This window comes from Podarcis erhardii, assembly GCF_964252035.2.
Source record: "Podarcis erhardii genome assembly, chromosome: 13".
NCBI classification, from domain to species: Eukaryota; Metazoa; Chordata; class Lepidosauria; order Squamata; family Lacertidae; genus Podarcis; species Podarcis erhardii.
This window is the reverse complement of record NC_138502.1, coordinates 2,980,844-2,999,834: the sequence shown is the minus strand read 5'-3', so window position 1 is coordinate 2,999,834 and position 18,991 is coordinate 2,980,844. Positions and strand designations below refer to the sequence as shown.

The following is an 18,991-nucleotide window of genomic DNA, read 5'->3' as shown; positions in this document are numbered from 1 at the left end:
CTCAGAGTTTGCAAGGGCCCCGGCCAGGAAGCATCGAAAATCTGTTTGCGTCTGGGAATGAAGACCCCAGATCGCCGTCTCAGCCTGCCCTGAATCGCACCAGCCACTCTCTGGCATTGAAGCAGGATTCGCACCCACAGCCCCAGCATCTACTGGTCATGTTGGGTGAATGTCCACCAAGGAACTAATGGGATACCAAAAGAATGCGAATGGTGGCAGATCCAGGACAGATAAAACAAAGTGCTTCTTCATGCAGCGCTTAGTTAACCTGCGGAACTCCCTCCCACAGGAATTTGCTGGACAAAATGTCCAGAGCTGGGTCTCCTCAATCTTTTCGCAAGAGACGAATATTAACTTACAGCTTAAACCTTCAATTAAGTTCTTTCCTACTTAGCAACCAGGCTCATAATAATAGCGAGATCTTGTGAGGTGTGTGTGTGTGCGTGAGAGTGTGTGTTCTCTGACAAATCGGTACAGCAAAATCTGGCCAAACTGTCCTTGTCGAAAAACAGAATAATAAAAGAAAATTGGCTCAAGTCTTGAAGGACAAAGGCTCCATGGCGCAGGTTGGCTTAAAAAAATTAAAACAGGGGACTCTCCTCACATTATAAAACCTTTGGGTTAACTTGAGCTGTTTATTGCCTTCTGTAAAAATAGCAGCCTGGGATAAAAACTTATTATCGTGTAGAATCGTCAAGTTGGAAGGGACCGCGAGGGGCATCTAGCCTGACCCCCTCCAACGCAGGAATATTTTTGCCCTACGTGGTCTTCGAACCCACAACCCTGAAATTCAGAGCCTCTTGCTCAGCCGACTGAGCCATCTCAGTTATTTGGTTGTTAATTTTGCACCTGTTGCCTATACACCAGCTTCTGGGTTTTGCTACTTATCTGTAACATTAATTAATTTTTAGCAGTTGTTATGTCCGGGTGTGTAAACAGCAAACACCCATCGCTTGTTTGTCCACCTGTTAGCCATCATTGCCAGATTGTTCCCATTTTACAGATGGAGCAACCGAGGACTGAGAGCGTATGGGAAACTGATTCCGGAAGATTTTCGAGGAGATAAGAGCGAATTCTGATGTGGAATTGTGTCCCGTCCCGTCCCCCCCACAGCTGAGACTCACCTGATTGGCCGAGGGCAAGCTCAGATTCACGCATCTTGGCCAATCGCAATCTTTGAAAGAGGGAAGGTGGGTGGGAGAGAAAAAGAGTCACGTGACACAACAGAAAAAAATGAATTTCAGCCCCTTCTCCCCCCCATCTTACCCCAATCCCCTACCAGCCACAGACCCAATCGTTCAATTTATTTTGATCATATATTTCGTAAAATTTATGCATACCACTTGGTTGTAAAAAAACTAAAAAAAACTCAAAGCAGTTTAGAAAAAGAATAAAATTACCAGTAAAAGCAATTTAAGAACAGCTATTAAAAACGCTGGAAGAACAATTGACAAGAAGCTGAAACCAGATATGGGCTGGATCTACACAGCTGTAAAAAAACGCTATGGAAAAAACGTAAAAGCTGACAATGGAAATGATAATCGACTTTCAGTTTCAGCCCGACAGCGCCATCTAGTGCCACAATGTTATAACACATTTATAGACACAAAGGCCTGAGCCCAAGATTCAAGATGGCCGACGTCCCGCCAACTTCCTCCCAGAATCCCTCTCTTCCCCTTCAACCTCTGAAGAGCTGCAGAATTCACACCCAAGACCTCACGATGGGGGGGGGGGATTATTTGGCACCCAAGGGAGATGGCGGCAGGTGGGGGGTGGAGAATTTCCCTTACAAGGTGACAATATCCGCGTTGGCTGAATCTATGGCGATGCTGAGGGGGTCCTTGCCTTCTCCGTCGACGGCGTTCATGTTGGCCCCGCGCTTGAGGAAGAGGCAGGCCAGCCTAGGAAACGGAACAGGGAAGACACATATTCAATATTTCCACATGACAAGCATCTCTAACAGCCTCACTCATAAATAGATCATTATGCACTATTAGCAAAATCCCTTTACAATATATACCGTATTTTTCGCCCCATAGGACGCACCGGCCCATAGGACGCACCAAGTTTTTTGGGGGGGAAATAAAGGGGGGGGGAATTATTCCCCCCCCCCGCCAGGCGCTTGTGGGGCCGGCAGCGGGGAGAAGCACTCTTCTCCCTGCCACCCGCCTGCAGACCAGGTCCGAGGACAGCGGGAGGACGTGCTATGCCTCCCCGCTGTCCCCGGAGCTTGCGGGGCTGGCGGCCGGGAGAAGCACGCGTCTCCCCGCCGTCAGCCTCCAAACCACATCGGGAGACAGCGGAATGGCGGTGTTCCGCCTCCCCGCTGTCCCCCGACCTTGTGGGACTGGCGCTGCGGCTCTCCTGAAGCCTGCATTCGCCCCATAGGACGCACACGCATTTCCCCTTCATTTTTGGAGGGGGAAAAGTGCTTCCTATAGGGCGAAAAATACGGTAGGTGAAACTCAAATCTCTTTTCTGATGAGAGCAGCTTTTGCATCTCACTTGGAAACCAAGGACCCAGAGTCTGGAGGAAGAACGGGGAGGCACACAATGCCAGATGCTTGAAGTCCAGTGTGAAGTTTCCACGGTCTGTGTTAATTTGGGGAGCCATGTTGTCAGCTGGTATTGGTCCACTGTGCTTCATTAAGTCCAGGGTCAACGCAGCCGTCCACCAAGAGATTTTGGAGCACTTCATGCTTCCTTCCGCAGACGAGCTTTATGAGGATGCTGACTTCATTTTCCAGCAGGACTTTGGCACCTGCCCACACTGCCAAAAGTACCAAAACCTGGTTCAATGCCCATGGGATTACTGTGCTTGATTGGCCAGCAAACTCGCCTGACCTGATCCCCATAGAGAATCTATGGGGCATCGCCAAGAGAAAGATGAGAGACATGAGACCGAGCAATGCAGAAGAGCTGAAGGCTGCTATTGAAGCTTCCTGGTCTTCCATAACACCTCAGCAGTGCCACAGGCTGAGAGCATCCATGCCACGTCGCATTGAGGCAGTAATTGATGCAAAAGGGGCCCAAACCAAGCACTGAGTACATATGCCTGCTTCTACTTCTCAGAGGTCCAATACTGCTCTATTTGCAGCCCTTGTTTTGCTGATTTCATTTAATATTCTAATTTTCTGAGATTGTTAATTTGGGGTTTTCATCAGCCGTACACCATAAACATCACAATTGTAACAAATAAAGGCTTGACATATCTCGCTTTGCATGTCATGAGTCTATCTCATATATTAGTTTCACCTTTGAAGTTGAATTACTGAAATAAACGAACTTTTCCACAATATTCTAATTTTTTGAGTTTCACCTGTAAGGGTTATTTGTTCCCAGTGCCTGGAACAAATTAGTTCACACCAACCAGATCACTGAACCAGTTGTCCATAAGCTCAGTCGGTACAGCACAAGGGTTGTGGGTTCGAATCCCACTTTGGGTGAAAGATTGGAGGTTGGACTCCAATCTGGGCGGCTTCCAGCAGAATATTAAAACACAATGATTCAACCATCAATAGCCTTGTTCTCCCCCTGAAGTCTCCCTTCTCCCCCTTCCCACGGCCGCTTGCTTGCTTTCGGGGTTCTTCCACACCTGCCTGCCCGCCTTTCTGTTGCCACGCTGGCGTTGGCGCTGGCTGCAGCAAACTACAACGTGACGACAGCCTTCCATTTCTATGCATACAGGAAGATATATGTATAGAGATATATAGATAGGTATCTACCCAGTGTGTCCCAAGATGGTAGCATGATGAAGGGGGCCTCTGCCTCTGCTGTCTGGCTGGTTGACGCTGGCTCCGTTTTGAAGCAGGAATTCGCAGGCCAAGAGAGAATTCTGGGTAGAGAGAGAGAGAAAGAAAGAAGGTTAAGTGGGGAAATGAGGGAAGTGGGTTAGCGTTTGAGAGCGTCAAGAGTTCCGAGCCCCACAGAAAAAATAAAGAACAAACCCAAACTGGAATTCATCTCAAAATGGGAAGTCTTTCAAGTTTGTTTGAAAAACAATTAAAGTAGTTTAAACTCTGTTGCAGCATTTGAATAAATTTAGTAGTAGATTTACGAAAGATCTGAAAGCTTAGATAAATCAATAATTAGTTAATTTAAGACAAAAACGTTGGCAGATGAAGATGATGGATTTTTTGGAGCTAGCCGACCTGACTATTTAGCTAAATATGTTAAAATAACTTAATTGGAAAAGCTTGCAAATATTAGGTAGGCTTAGGATTTAAAAGTGTAAGAATAGGAATTAAGATGTTTAAAGCTAAGACTAGAAAGAATGAAGGATGCTCAGTGATCAAGTTAATTTTTTAAAAAGATTGATTTTGGAAAACTGTTAAAATGATATACAATGAAATTCAACCAGGGGCATTTGAGGAAGTCACTTAACAACGATATTAAGACTGGTTTAACTACAATTAGTATGTATGTTTGTCTGTTTGTTTGTCTTACAATTGTTCTGGAAAATTAATTTTAAAAAATTGGGGAAAAAATTAAGACAAAAACATGTACTGGTGACAAATAATAGATAACTGAAATAAGGAATGGATGGGAGGTCGGGTCTATAGTCCAAGGACCACTTTTCATTTTATTGATTTGTAATTAATATTGTCCTTATCATGGTTTGGTTTGTATTTCTTGTCTTGGTTCCCCCTCCCTTTTTTTGGTGTATCAATTAAAAAAAAAAAAGAGGTCTGAGCCCCACACAGACTCACCGCGGCGACGGCCTGCAGCAAAGGGGTCCGGCTTTCGTGGTTTGCGTTCACCCAGTTGACGTCAGCGCCGTGAGCCAAGGCGTCCGCCATGGTGGGCAGGCTCGGGGGTGCGGTGGCAGCGCGATAGAGCAAGGCCCCTGGGTGCAAACTCTGCAGGTTGTCTGTAGGGTTTGGAGAAGCCCCTTCCCTTGCCCCTAAAAAGAGGGGGGGTAGAGAGAATCAGACCAGCAACAGCCACCAGCATGGATTACTTAGGAAGCTGCCTTGTACTGAGTCAAGTACTGGGATGCCCAGCTAGATGGGCAGGGTATAAATTATTATTATTACTATGAAACCAAGAGAAATTTACAACAGCACTTTGAAGCATACACATTAAAATTGCCTCCACTTCCCTATGCATCTGGGTAGGCCTGTTGAAACAAGGATGTTTTTAGCAGGCCCTGAAAGGAGTCAAGCGAAGGCAGCTGCTTGCTCTCAAGAGGCAGGGAGTTCCACAGTGTCGGTGGCGCCGGTTCTGCCATTCAAAGCAGCCAAGTGGACCAAAGGAGATCTAATAGGTAAACTGGTCCCCAAGTTGTTAAGGGCTTTGTATACTGATAATAACGCCTTTGACTCGGCCCAGATTGGCAAGCAGTGCAGACACCCAACTGCTGACAGGAGCAAGGCCTTGTCAGGATACTAGCCCCTCTGCTCAGAGATCTAACATTTTTGTTTGGGCAAGCCTACCCAGTCATTCAGGAAGCCGCTGCGAGTTCGAATCTGCTCTTATTCCATTGTTGTTTTAACTTTTCAGCATCTTATTGATCGTTTTATTGCTTTGTCCTTTTTTTGTAATCTGCTTTGAGGTTTGTTTGTTTTTACAATGAAGCTGCAATTCCTGCAATGCCAGGGCTTGGATAATACGACCCCTTTAGATTCTGCAATTTTGTGATTCTATAAACGGCGTGTGAATTTTAGGAGATAAATAAATGCGTCCTGGCATTCTGGGGCTGGGACTGAACAGAACCTGGGAAGATGGGGGCTCTCACCCAGCCCAGCTCTCTTCCATGTGGGTCCCCATCCATAGCCGTCAACTTTCAGATTTGAAAATAAGGGATCAGCAGCCTCGAAAATAAGGGACCAGCAGTCTCACCTGTCCCAGGGACAGTCTACGGGATATCTAACAATCCGGGATAGCAGCGGGAAACGGCGCTGGAATAAGGACATTTCCCGCAAAATAAGGGAAGGTTGACAGCTATGGTCCCCATCCCTCCTAAACTGAGCTCAAAAACAAACCTCCACCACCTTTCAAAGTATACCTAGCTTTGAGAGACACATACCTGGGTTTGGGCTCGCTCGGCTTGGACTACTTCCTGTAGGAGTAAAAAAAAGGGGACCAGTAAGAAATGGTATATTCTTTCAGCATTTGGGTAAAACCCATTGGTTTCTGCAGTGAATTATGCAATGACGACTTTACACCTAGGCTGCAAGGAGGCTGAGAAGATGAGCGCTGGCGGTGCAGCTGTTACCTTAACAGGTAATGGTAAAAGGTAAAGGACCCCTGGATGGTTAAGTCCAGTCAAAGGCAACTTTGGGGTTGCAGCGCTCATCTCGCTTTCAGGCCGAGGGAGCCGGCGTTTGTCCGCAGACAGCTTTCCGGGTCATGCGGCCAGCATGACTAAACCGCTTCTGGCACAACGGGACACCGTGACGGAAACCAGAGCGCAGAGAAACGCTGTTTACCTTCCCGCCGGAGTGGTACCTATTTATCTACTTGCACTGGTGTGCTTTCGAACTGCTAGGTTGGCAGGAGCAGGGACCGAGCAACGGGAGCTCACCCCGTCGTGGGGATTCGAACCGCCGACCTTCTGACAGGCAAGCCCAAGAGGCTCAGTGGTTTAGATCACAACGCCACCCGCATCCCTACTTTAGGGTGTTGGACCAGGACCTGGGAGGGATCAGGGTTTGAATCCTTATTTGGCCACACAAAACTCACTGGGGGCCTTGGTGGGGCAGCCACTGCCACTCTCAGCCTAACCTACCTCACTGAGTTGTTGTGGGAATGAAATAGGGAAGGGGAGAGAATCATGTACTAAGGTCCGGGGGCCGGATGCGGCCCAATCGCCTTCTAAATCCGACCTGCGAATGGACCAGGAATTGATTGGTGTGTTTTTACATGAGTAGAATGTGTGCTTCTATTTAAAATGCATCTCTGGGTTATTTGTAGGGCAAAGGTATTCGTTCATATTCCCACCCCCCCCCAAAGAATATAGTCCGGCCCCCCACATGGTCTGAGGGACAGTGGACTGGCCCCCTGCTGAAAACGTTTGCTGATCCTGGTGTACACTATCACCCCCCTTGGAGAGAAAAAAAAGTGGGTAATTCAATGCAATAAACAAAATAATATATACAGTGGTGCCTCGCAAGACGAAATTAACCCATTCCGCGAGTCTCTTCGTCTAGCGGTTTTTTTGTCTTGCGAAGCAAGCCCATTGACGGCTTAGCGGATTAGCGCTATTAGCGGCTTAGCGGATCAGCTGATAAGAAAAAGGGGGGGAGGGGAAAAAACCCGCAGGAACTCGCAAGACATTTTCATCTTGCGAAGTAAGCCCATAGGAAATTCGTTTTGCGAAGCACCTCCAAAACGGAAAACCCTTTCGTCTAGCGGGTTTTCCGTCTTGCGAGACATTCGTCTTGCGGGGCACCACTGTATATAATATAATAATAATAATTTATTATTTATACCCCGCCCATCTGGCTGAGTTTCCCCAGCCACTCTGGGCGGCTCCCAACCAAATACTAAAAACACAATAATAAGTTTGCTCTATTAGAAACAGCAGGCCTGGCTTAAGGCTGTATTCGGACAGCACTTTTATTCAGTTTTCCTGATGGTTCCTGATCATTTCCATGTTTTAGGGGACCTTTAGCATCTACAGTGGTACCTCGGGTTAAGTACTTAATTCGTTCCGGAGGTCCATTCTTAACCTGAAACTGTTCTTAACCTGAAGCATCACTTTAGCTAATGGGGCCTCCCGCTGACGATGCCGTGCAATTTCTGTTCTCATCCTGAAGCAAAGTTCTTAACCCGAGGTACTATTTCTGGGTTAGCGGAGTCTGTAACCTGAAGCGTCTGTAACCCGAGGTACCACTGTACATGAAAACTACTTCTGGAAAACCTTGCTTCTGCCTCTAACCCCGCAAATCTCCTGAAAACTGACAGCTGTCTTATATCCCCTGCGCTAAGGGTGGGGGGAAGGAAGACAGCCTCTCTCCATACCTGCGCCCCCTCGTTTCTGCCCCGGAGGTTTGGGTTTGGGGAACGGTTTGGGCTTCTCGATCCCTCGGACATCTCCACCTCGATGCAGCCGTGCCCCGGCCTTCGGGAACTGGGTGATGAACTTCTTTTCCACGTATTTGGCCCTGATCCAGGCCTCCTTCTCCAACCTTGGGGCAGAGAAACAGAAGAAGAAATTTAATTTAATTTAATTTAATTTAATTTAATTTAATTTAATTTAATTTAATTTAATTTAATTTAATTTAATTTAAATAACAATGACAGGTACCAAAGGTGAATTTTGCACATGTTCAGAGACTTGGCAACGTCCCTGCACAGAATTGACAAGCGAAGGGGGAGGAGCCAAAGTTTCCTGGTGCATGATGGGAGTGGCCCTTTCATCTCTCCCCCCCCCCCCATTTAGAGAGTGAGGGATGGTGCAGATCAGTCCTATGCAACAGCACCACCTACTGGGCAACCGACGGTAGGTGCTTTCTGTTTTTTTTTTTTTAAATAATTTTTATTAATTTTACAACATAAACAAAAAACAAACAAAATAACACGACTTCCCCAAACCTCCCCTTCACTGCATTCTTGTTTTAAAATTTTTTAGCAATCCTTCATCCCTTTTTATATTTAATTCTCTCTAAAAAATTTTAAATTTCAATTTTTACAGCTGTAATTCTTTATATCCAATCCCTTGACATCTTAACATTCCGAAATTTTACAACAATTTTTAAGATAAATTTTGAATTTTTTCCAGTCTTCTTCCACTGTCTCTCTCCTCTGGTCACGGATTCTGACGGTCATCTCTGCCAGTCCCATAAATTCAGTCACCTTGGTCTGCCATTCTTCCAGAGTAGGTAGTTCTTTAGTCTTCCAATACTTTGCCAAAAGAATTCTTGCTGCTGTTGTTGCGTACATAAAAAATGTTCTATCTTTCTTTGGAACCATTTGGCCTACCATGCCCAAGAGAAAAGCCTCCGGTTTCTTTACAAATGTCCACTTAAGGATTTTCTTAATTTCATTATAGATCATTTCCCAGTAGGCCTTAATCTTCGGGCAGGTCCACCAAAGATGATAAAAAGTTCCTTCACATTCATTACACTTCCAACAATTGTTATTGGGCAAGTGATATATCTTTGCAAGCTTGACTGGGGTCATGTACCACCTATAGATCATTTTCATTATATTCTCTTTTAAGGCACTACATGCCGTGAATTTAATACCTGTGGTCCATAACTGCTCCCAGTCAGCAAACATAATATCATGACCAATATCTTGTGCCCACTTAATCATGGCTGATTTAACCGTTTCATCCTGTGTGTTCCATTTTAGCAGCAAATTATACATTCTAGACAAATTCTTAGTATTGGGTTCTAGCAATTCTGTTTCTAACTTTGACCTCTCCTTCTGGAATCCTAGTTTCCTGTCCTCGACGGTAGGTGCTTTCTGGCCACCATGGTATCAGCCAACGAAGTTGCAGGTACCTGAAAGCTCCTCTTCCCTCCCCATCCCTCTTTCCTTTTGTGCTGTGTCTACCGGAACGCGTCAGCCCCTGGGACAGGGACCGCCTTATCTTTTAATACACAGGGAGCGCTGAGAACTTTTTAGGTGCATTATAAAGATTGAATAAAAAGGTAGGGAATCAAATGTGTAGACACAAACACAAATCTCTCTCCTTCTGTGGCTGTGTGGAGTAGTGGTTAGAGCACCAGCTCTCAAACTTTCTTCTCTGGGCTACACTTTCAGAATAACATTTTTGCTCGGGCCACATTGAATCGTTTTATTCCTAAGAAATGCAATGGAATACTCCAAGCAGTACTCGATTTATAACACAGAACACAACTGCTTTATAATACGATCACGGGACACTCAGAAAGTATAAAACAAGGCAGCTGCCTAAAACATGAATCATTCCCAAAATATAATTAGGAACAAGCCTCTTAAGTAAGTATACAAAGTCGAGGAGACGTGTGAGCTTGTTTTTTGCCAGGTAATCTCATTTATATCAGATCTCATCAACATAAGAAGCCTTTTTCTTCTGTGATCTTTCTTATTTGCCAGAATTTATTTGCCCTGTACACAACAATACGTTGTGGAGAAGTGCATAAGAATAGCCAACGCCCCTGAAGAGAGGCGTGGATAGTCTTTCTGGCTGTGTGTCCAAATATATATATATTTAACATTATAGTATACCGTACGACACTGAAATGTTTAAAGCCCTAAACGGCCTCGGCCCAGTAGACCTGAAGGAGCATCTCCACCCCCATCGTTCTGCCCGGACGCTGAGGTCCAGCGCCGAGGGCCTCCTGGCGGTTCCTTCATTGCGAGCAGCAATGCTACAGGGAACCAGGCAGAGGGCCTTCTTGGTGGTGGCGCCCGCCCTGTGGAATGCCCTCCCACCAGATGTCAAAGCAATAAACAACTACCTGACATTCAGAAGACATCTTAAGGCAGCCCTGTTCAGGGAAGTTTTTAATGTGTGATATCTTAGTGTATTTTTGGTTTCTATGGAAGCTGCCCAGAGTGGCTGGGGAAACCCAGCCAGATGGGCGGGGTACAAATAATAAATTATTATTATTATTATTATTAAATGTTTCTTTGCTTGTCCTTGAACGTTCCCGCCACCGTTGCCATCCTCTTCTGGCACACCGGCGCGGTGCGTCTCACACCCTTAGAGAACCTCTGGGTCAGAGCAAATTCTGGGTTCAAATTCCCACCTGGCCATGGGCGAAGCTTGGTGGGTGCGGCCTAGAGGCAGCCGCTGCCAAACCTCAGCCTAACCTACCCTGCAAGGTTGTTGTGAGGATAAAAGTGGGAATTAGGAAACCATGCACACCAACTTGAGCTCCTCAGAGGCAAGTTGAGATAGAAATGTAGATAATCTTTTTTAGGGTGTTTATAGCAGATGGGGGCTGGGGGGGGGGAGGAGGAGATGTGGGGTGCTTCTACCTTCTGGAAGAAGGTAAAGGTAAAGGTAAAGGGACCCCTGACCATTAGGTCCAGTCGTGGCCGACTCTGCGGTTGCGGTGCTCATCTCGCTTTACTGGCCGAGGGAGCCGGCGTGCAGCTTCCGGGTCATGTGGCCAGCATGACTAAGCCGCTTCTGGCGAACCAGAGCAGCGCACGGAAACGCTGTTTACCTTCCTGCCAGAGTGGTACCTATTTATCTACTTGCACTTTGACGTGTTTTTGAACTGCTAGGTGGGCAGGAGCAGGGACTAAGCAACAGGAGCTCACCCCGTCGCGGGGATTCGAACCGCTGACCTTCCGATCGGCAAGTCCTAGGCTCTGTGAAGGTACAGGGTTATAAAGACAAGGACTAGCCGCCTGAGAAACAGTTTCTACCCAGATGCGATTTTGGTTTTAAATACAGTGTAAGGAGTCTTGATGGGAGTACAGTGGTACCTCGGGTTAAGAACTTAATTTGTTCCGGAGGTCCGTTCTTAACCTGAAACTGTTCTTAACCTGAAGCACCACTTTAGCTAATGGGGCCTCCTGCTGCCGCCGCACAATTTCTGTTCTCATCCTGAAGCAAAGTTCTTAACCCGAGGTACTATTTCTGGGTTAGCGGAGGCTGTAACCTGAAGCGTATGTAATCTGAAGCGTATGTAACCTGAAGAGTATGTAACCTGAAGCATATGTAACCCAAGGTACCACTGTATATTTAGTGTTGTTAGCCACCCTGAGCCCGGCTTCGGCTGGAGAGGGCGGGATATAAATAAAATTTATTGTTGTTGTTGTTGTTGTTGTTGTTGTTGTTGTTGTTGTTGTTGTATTTAAAAATGGGGTATCAGAGTTTTTAGGGGGCTAACCAGGTTGGGATAGCAGGCTTGTTGATTTCTGAATGTCTTATGTAGATTTTTTTCAATTTCCTTGTTCTGTATGGGACAACGACAATAAAGATTATCGTATCGTTCAATGAAGAGGACGTCCTCACCGCGAACAGCCCGGCTGGGGACGCTTCATGTTCATCTCTTCCACTCGCGCCTCATAAATCTGGTTGATGACTCGGTTTCCCAGTTCGCACATCAGCTGCAGGAGGAGGAGGGAGAGGCAAGGATCTCAGAAGCTGCATCTTAGCCAGCCAACCCCCCCCCCGACCCATCTCCCGAGGGGAGTGACATTCGGCACACGGTGCACCCGCAACTCCCAAGCCTACCCTGACGCATAGCTGTCAGCTTTCCCCTTTTCTTGCGAGGAATCCTATTCGGAATAAGGGCTGTTGCCCCCCACGCTCCTGGAGGAGGGCAGGGCTTAGCTTTCTTTAACGGGGGCGGTGGAGGGAGGGAGGGAAAATTTCAATGGGGAGGTTGACAAAAAAAATTCCGCACCGGGTACAATCTGACCCTGTTACGCTACTGCCGTCATTCCCAACCACTGGTGACCGATGGGGACCGGGTACTACCTGACCTTATTATACCACTGCCATCATTCCCAACCACTGGGGACCGATGGGGAGTTCAGAGCCCACCCGCCATTAGGCCCCCGCATTTACCTTGACTAGCTCAGGTTCCCAGGAGTCAAGCGTCAGCGACCGCACCTTGGAGAAATGGACGCCGAGACTCCTAATTTGGAGACAGGGAGGGAGAGATCAGGCAAGGGGTGCTCCTGCTCCATGCAGGGCACAGTTAAACTGCGGAACTCCCTGCCACAGGAGGCAGGCAACAACCTGGAGGGCTTGAAAAGAAGATGAGGCAAATCCGTGGAAGGCTATCAAATGCCATTCGCCACGGTGGCCGGGCTCAGAAATATTTTCTGAATCCCAGTTTCTGGAATCCACAGAGGTGGGCTAGGGCTCTTGGGCTCAAATCCTGCTTGCAGGTTTCCCATAATAGTCATCTGGTTGGTCACTGTGAAAGCAGGATGCAGGCCTAAATAGGTCTCTGGGCCTGATCCACCAAGCTCTGCTTATGTTCCTAACAAAGGGGCCAACCTTCAAGGTGGGGTGGGAAAAATGGCAATCCCTCTCTTTGCATTGTACCCAAGCCCCACCCTCTCTTCCCTGACTCCTCCCATCTATAGCAAGCACCTCCCCACATGGTCACAAGCCCCACCCCTTTCCCAGTTCCTGGTGTGCAAGCCCCGCCCCTTTCCCCCACAGGCTCCTCACACAATCTCAGCCCCACCACTTCAGCCACTAACTTACTAAGATATACCGTATTGGCCTGAATATAAGCCACAATTCTTCCCCCAAATTCCGACTTATATTCGCCACCTTATGGGATGCAGCCAGGAGTGCCCCATCTTCTGCTCCAAGGCCAAGAAGGGAGGAAGCGAGGAAGGGGGAAGGCCGCTGGCAACACAGCGCAGTCCCCCCCCCTTCTGCCCAGTATGCAGCCAGAAGCAGCAAGGAATGTATCGGCTTGAAGAAATGGAGGCAGTGAGAGATTTGACTTTCTTGGGCTCCATGATCACTGCAGATGGTGACAGCAGCCACGAAATTAAAAGACGCCTGCTTCTTGGGAGAAAAGCAATGACAAACCTAGACAGCATCTTAAAAAGCAGAGACATCACCTTGCCAACAAAGGTCCGTATAGTTAAAGCTCTGGTTTTCCCAGTAGTGATGTATGGAAGTGAGAGTTGGACCATAAAGAAGGCTGATCGCTTTTGAAGAATGGATGCTTTGGAATTCTGGTGCTGGAGGAGACTCTTGAGAGTCCCATGGACTGCAAGAAGATCAAACCTCTCCATTCTGGAGGAAACCAGCCCTGAGTGCTCACTGGAAGGACAGATCCTGAAGCTGAGGCTCCAAGACTTTGGCCTCCTCATGAGAAGAGAAGACTCCCTGGAAAAGACCCTGATGCTGGGAAAGATGGAGGGCACAAGGAGAAGGGGGCGACAGAGGACGAGATAGTTGGACCAGCATAAGTTTGACCAAACTGCGGGAGGCAGTGGAAGACAGGAGTGCCAGGTGTGCCCTGGTCCAGGGGGTCACAAAGAGTCTGACATGACTAAACGACTAAACCACAACAATATTTGGATATTTTTTCTTTTTTTCTTTTCCCCCTTCTGATTTTAAAGGTGCGGCTTATATTCGGGCCAATACGGTATTTCAAAGCCCCTCCCCTTTCTCCAAGGCCCCTCCCACCTCACTCAAGCCCCGCCTCTTACAGCAGAAAAGGGAGCAGCAGAGAAAACTGGAATCCGCTCCATCCGCCACACCCTAAGCGGAGTTTGCCAGCTCACCTGTGGATACCGGAACACTCTATGCAAAGTGTGATGCCCAGGTTGATGCTTGCCCACTCGGGCGCCGGCTCCCGGCAGTCGCAACACTGGGCGTTGCCCTCCAGTCTCTGCACCTGGTCTATGACTTGCTTGTCCACCCCGGACCGCAGCTTCCGGCTGGAGGGGGACTGCAGTTTGGCGGCAGAAAGAGACGCCGTCCGCTCCAGGGGCTGCAGAGGAGTGGAACGAAAAAGGCTTGCATGTACAGTGGTGCCTCGCAAGACAAAATTAATCCGTTCCGCGATTCTCTTCATCTAGCGGTTTTTTCGTCTTGCGAAGCAAGCCCATTGACGGCTTAGCGGATTAGCACTATTAGCGGCTTAGCGGCTTTTAGCGGCTTAGCGGCTTAGAAAAAGGGGGGGAAAGGGGAAAAAACCCGCAGGAACTCGCAAGACATTTTCGTCTTGTGAAACAAGCCCATAGGAAATTCGCTTTGTGAAGCACCTCCAAAACGGAAAACTCTTTCGTCTAGCGAGTTTTCCGTCTTGCGAGGCATTCGTCTTGCGGGGCGCCACTGTATTTCCCCCCCTTTCCAAGTTCAGAAATTGGCAGGAGGGTGAGAGAATCTCAATCCTCGTTTTAAAATGGCAGCGACAAAGAAACCAAGTGGCTAGTTCTCAGTACAGGCTGGGAAGCCTTGGGAACTGCAAGGCACAAGAAAGTTTCAAAGGGATGGAGTGGCAGTACGGTAAGCAGAGTTGTGCAATGTAAACAGGATATATATATATATATATATATATATATATATATATATATATATATATATATATCTCCTTGGTCAGGACCTCCCCAGAGAGCCACCTGCAACAATATTCGGGTATTTTAAAGGCACAGCACCGGAGGCAGGTCAGGAAATTGTGGCCTTAGTGAAAAACAGTGACAAAAATAGAAATCTGCAAAAATGAGAGAAGTTTAAAAAAGGTAAAGGACCCCTGGGAGGTTATCTCGCTTTTCAGGCCGAGGGATCCGGCATTTGTCCGCAGACAGCTTTCCAGGTCATGTGGCCAGCAGGACTAAACCACTTCTGGAACATGGAGCACTGTGACGAGTGCCAGAGCGCATGGAAAAAAACATCTCTCATCATCCATAAATTCCCAGCTTACCAGAGTCTGGGAAACGGCATCTATCAATAAACCCACAAATCTAATAAGGGTCAGTCTGGCAAATGGGAAAATGGAACTTGTTTATCTTCCACCGGAACAGCAAACATATAAAATTGTAACTTGGTTATTGGAAGACATATAGAGAATTTTTTTAAAATTCCTTTCCTGTGTATGGCAAGACTCTGCACAAAGGTTCTGTACTGCGGCATATTTTAAGCACACTTCTATATGCTGCCATCATCGCATTTATATTCAACACATCAATATTCCTAGTCTCTAGTCACTTGGGACAGAACGTTCCACCAGATCGGGGCCACAGCCGAAAAGGCCCTGGCTCTGGTCGAGGCCAGCCTAACCTCCCTGTGGCCCGGGACCTCCAAGATGTTTTTGTTTGAAGACCGTAAGGTCCTCCGTGGGACATACCAGGAGAGGCGGTCCCGTAGGTACGAGGGTCCTAGGCCGTATAGGGCTTTAAAGGTTAAAACCAGCACCTTGAACCTGATCCTGTACTCCACCGGGAGCCAGTGCAGCTGGTATAGTACCGGATGAATGTGATCTCGCAGCAAAGACCCCATAAGGAGTCTCGCCGCGGCATTCTGCACCCGCTGGAGTTTCTGGGTCAGTCTCAAGGGCAGCCCTATGTAGAGCAAAAATAAGCAAAAAGCGGTGGGTGTCTTCTGCTTAGGGGGACGGTTTGGGACTGGAATACTGTGAATTTGCTAACTCTCCTGGTGTTTGGCAACCAGGTTTGGGACCGGAATACTGTGAATTTGCTAACTCTCCTGGAGTTCGGCAACCAGGTTTGGGACCGGAATACTGTAAATTTGCTAACTCTCCTGGAGTTCGGCAACCAGGTTTGGGACCGGAATACTGTGAATTTGCTAACTCTCCTGGTGTTCGGCAACCAGGTTTGGGACCAGAATACTGTGAATTTGCTAACTCTCCTGGAGTTCGGCAACCAGGTTTGGGACCGGAATACTGTGAATTTGCTAACTCTCCTGGTGTTCGGCAACCAGGTTTGGGACCGGAATACTGTGAATTTGCTAACTCTCCTGGTGTTCGGCAACCAGGTTTGGGACCGGAATACTGTGAATTTGCTAACTCTCCTGGTGTTCGGCAACCAGGTTTGGGACCGGAATACTGTGAATTTGCTAACTCTCCTGGTGTTCGGCAACCAGGTTTGGGCCCGGAATACTGTGAATTTGCTAACTCTCCTGGTGTTTGGCAACCCCTTACCTGCCCCCGGGGTTCCAGATGTTCCTCGTTGTAAGCAGACGCGATGCTGTTTTGAACGGCGCACACCCAGGCTTGCTGGTGCCTCTCCGAATCCGCCTGGAGGAAACAGCTCCTGCCAGGGAAAGCGGAAGGACAGCAGAGGGTCAAAGAGGGAGAACATGGAATGGCAGAACTGCAGAGCTGGAAGGGAACTCCAAAGGCCATCTAGCCCAACCCCCCGAGATGCAGTCGGTGGTCATCCGAACTTCTGCTGAAAAACCTCCAAGGAAGGAGAGTCCATTCTGAGGGCGTCCGTTCCACCGCCCAATGGCTCTTACCATCAGAAAATTCGTCCTAATCTTTAGTCAGCATCTCCTCCATTGTTATTTGAATCCACGGGTTCGGATCCTGCCTTCTGAAGCAGCGGAAAACAGGCTTTCTCCATTTTTGTTTTCTTATTTGAAGATGGCTGCCTCTCAGCTCCCTCTTCTCCTGGCTAAACTCTTCCAATACTTTATAGTCTGGGTTGCCCTCCTCTGCACACCTTCCAGCTTGCCAATACAGTGGTACCTCAGTTTAAGAACTTAATTAGTTTCGGAGGTCCGTTCTTAACCTGAAACTGTTCTTAACCTGAAGCACCACTTTAGCTAATGAAGCCTCCTGCTGCCACCGCGGCGCGATTTATGTTCTCATTCTGAAGCAAAGTTCTTAACCCGAGGTACTATTTCTGGATTACTGGAGTTTGTAACCTGAAGCGTCTGTAACCCGAGGTTACCACTGTATCCCTTTTTCTAAGCACAATTCCAAGTGTTGGTGCTGACCTTGAAAGCCCTAAACGGCCTCAAAGGCCCAGTAGACCTGAAGGAGCATCTCCACCCCCATCGTTCTGCCCAGACACTGAGGTCCAGCTCTGAGGGCCTTCTGGCAGTTCCCTCCTTGCGAGAATTGAGGTTACAGGGAACCAGGCAGGGCCTTCTCGGTGGTGGCACCCGCCCTGTGGAACGCCCAGAAAGAAATAAACAACTACCTGACTTTTAGAAGACATCTGAAGGCAGGCCAGTTTAGGGAAGTTTTTAATGTTTGATGTTTTGTTGTGTTTTTAATATTCTGTTGGAAGCCGCCCAGAGTGGCTGGGGAAACCCAGCCAGATGTGTGGGGTATAAGTAATAAATATTATTATTATTGTTGTTGTTGTTATAAATTGTGGCTCCCAGAACTGGACACAGGACTCCAGGTGGGGTCTGACCCAAGACAGAATAGAGCGGCACTAATATTTCCCTTCATCTAGACACCAGACTTCGGTTGATGCAGACGGGAATAGCATTAGCCTTTTGTACATGTGAAATGTATCTAGGGGTCTTGGAGAATACATTTCACATGTACTACTGGCAAGCCAGATGTCTCCCATTCTATATATGCCCATGAGGCTTGGATTCCAAACCCTTTTATCGTCTTCGTCACCCTCCTCTCCATGTACAGTGGTTCCCCGCAAGACGAAGGCCTCGCAAGACGGAAAACCCGCTAGACGAAAGGGTTTTCCGTTTTGGAGGTGCTTCGCAAAACGAATTTCCTATGGGCTTGCTTCGCAAGACGAAAACGTCTTGCGAGTTCCTGCGGGGTTTTTCCCCTCCCCCCCTTTTTATAAGCCGCTAAGCCGCTTATCTGCTTATCTGCTAAGCTGTTAAAAGCCGCTAAAAGCCGCTAATAGCGCTAATCCGTCAATGGGCTTGCTTCGCAAGACGAAAAAACTGCTAGATGAAGAGACTCGCGGAACGGATTCTTTTCGTCTTGCGAGGCACCACTGTACTACTGGCAAGCCAGATGTCTCCCATTCTATATATGCCCATGAGGCTTGGATTCCAAACCCTTTTATCGTCTTCGTCACCCTCCTCTCCATGTATTCCAGCTTCTCCTTATTACCAAAGTCAACACGTCCCTGTGCAACATGACATCTTGCCATGCAAAGAGCTACCTTTTTGGGTGGGACAAGCTTGCTGTGTCCCAGTAATTAATAGTAGTAGCAGTAGTAGTAGTAATTTATTTATGCCCGGCCAATCTGGCTGGGTTTCCCCAGCCACTCTGGGCGGCTCCCAACAGAATATTAAAATCACAATAAAACATCAAACATCTAAAACTTCCCTAAACAGGGCTACCTTCAGATGTCTTCTAAAAGTCAGAGAGTTGCTTATATCCTTGACATCTGACGGGAGGGCTTTCCACAGGGCGGGCACCACCACCAAGAAGGCCCTCTGCCTGGTTCCCTGTAACTTGGCTTCTCGCAGCGAGGGAACCGCCAGAAGGCCCTCAGAGCTGGACCTCAGTGTCTGGGCTGAACGATGGGGGTGGAGACGCTCCTTCAGGTCTACTGGGCCTTTGAGGCCGTTTACGGCTTTCTAGTTCAGCACCAACACTTTGAATTGTGCTCGGAAACATCCTGGGAGCCAATGTAGGTTTTTCGAGACCGGTGTTATGTGGTCTCG

General features: G+C 47.8%; 1 protein-coding gene across 1 annotated transcript in view; it reads right to left on the bottom strand.

Annotated features, from left to right (window-relative positions):
* Window positions 1-18,991, bottom strand: part of ACAP1 (ArfGAP with coiled-coil, ankyrin repeat and PH domains 1) — a 53,758-nt gene that overhangs the window by 2,078 nt on the left and 32,689 nt on the right. The window contains exons 13-22 of the mRNA XM_081835664.1: window positions 16,533-16,644; window positions 14,155-14,363; window positions 12,464-12,533; window positions 11,906-12,000; window positions 7,966-8,132; window positions 6,029-6,061; window positions 4,710-4,903; window positions 3,726-3,835; window positions 1,791-1,901; window positions 1,125-1,174 (exon numbers count right to left, since the gene is read on the bottom strand). Coding sequence (XP_081691790.1) covers window positions 1,125-1,174; window positions 1,791-1,901; window positions 3,726-3,835; window positions 4,710-4,903; window positions 6,029-6,061; window positions 7,966-8,132; window positions 11,906-12,000; window positions 12,464-12,533; window positions 14,155-14,363; window positions 16,533-16,644 — 1,151 coding nt within the window. The remainder of the gene's footprint in view (window positions 1-1,124; window positions 1,175-1,790; window positions 1,902-3,725; window positions 3,836-4,709; window positions 4,904-6,028; window positions 6,062-7,965; window positions 8,133-11,905; window positions 12,001-12,463; window positions 12,534-14,154; window positions 14,364-16,532; window positions 16,645-18,991) is intronic.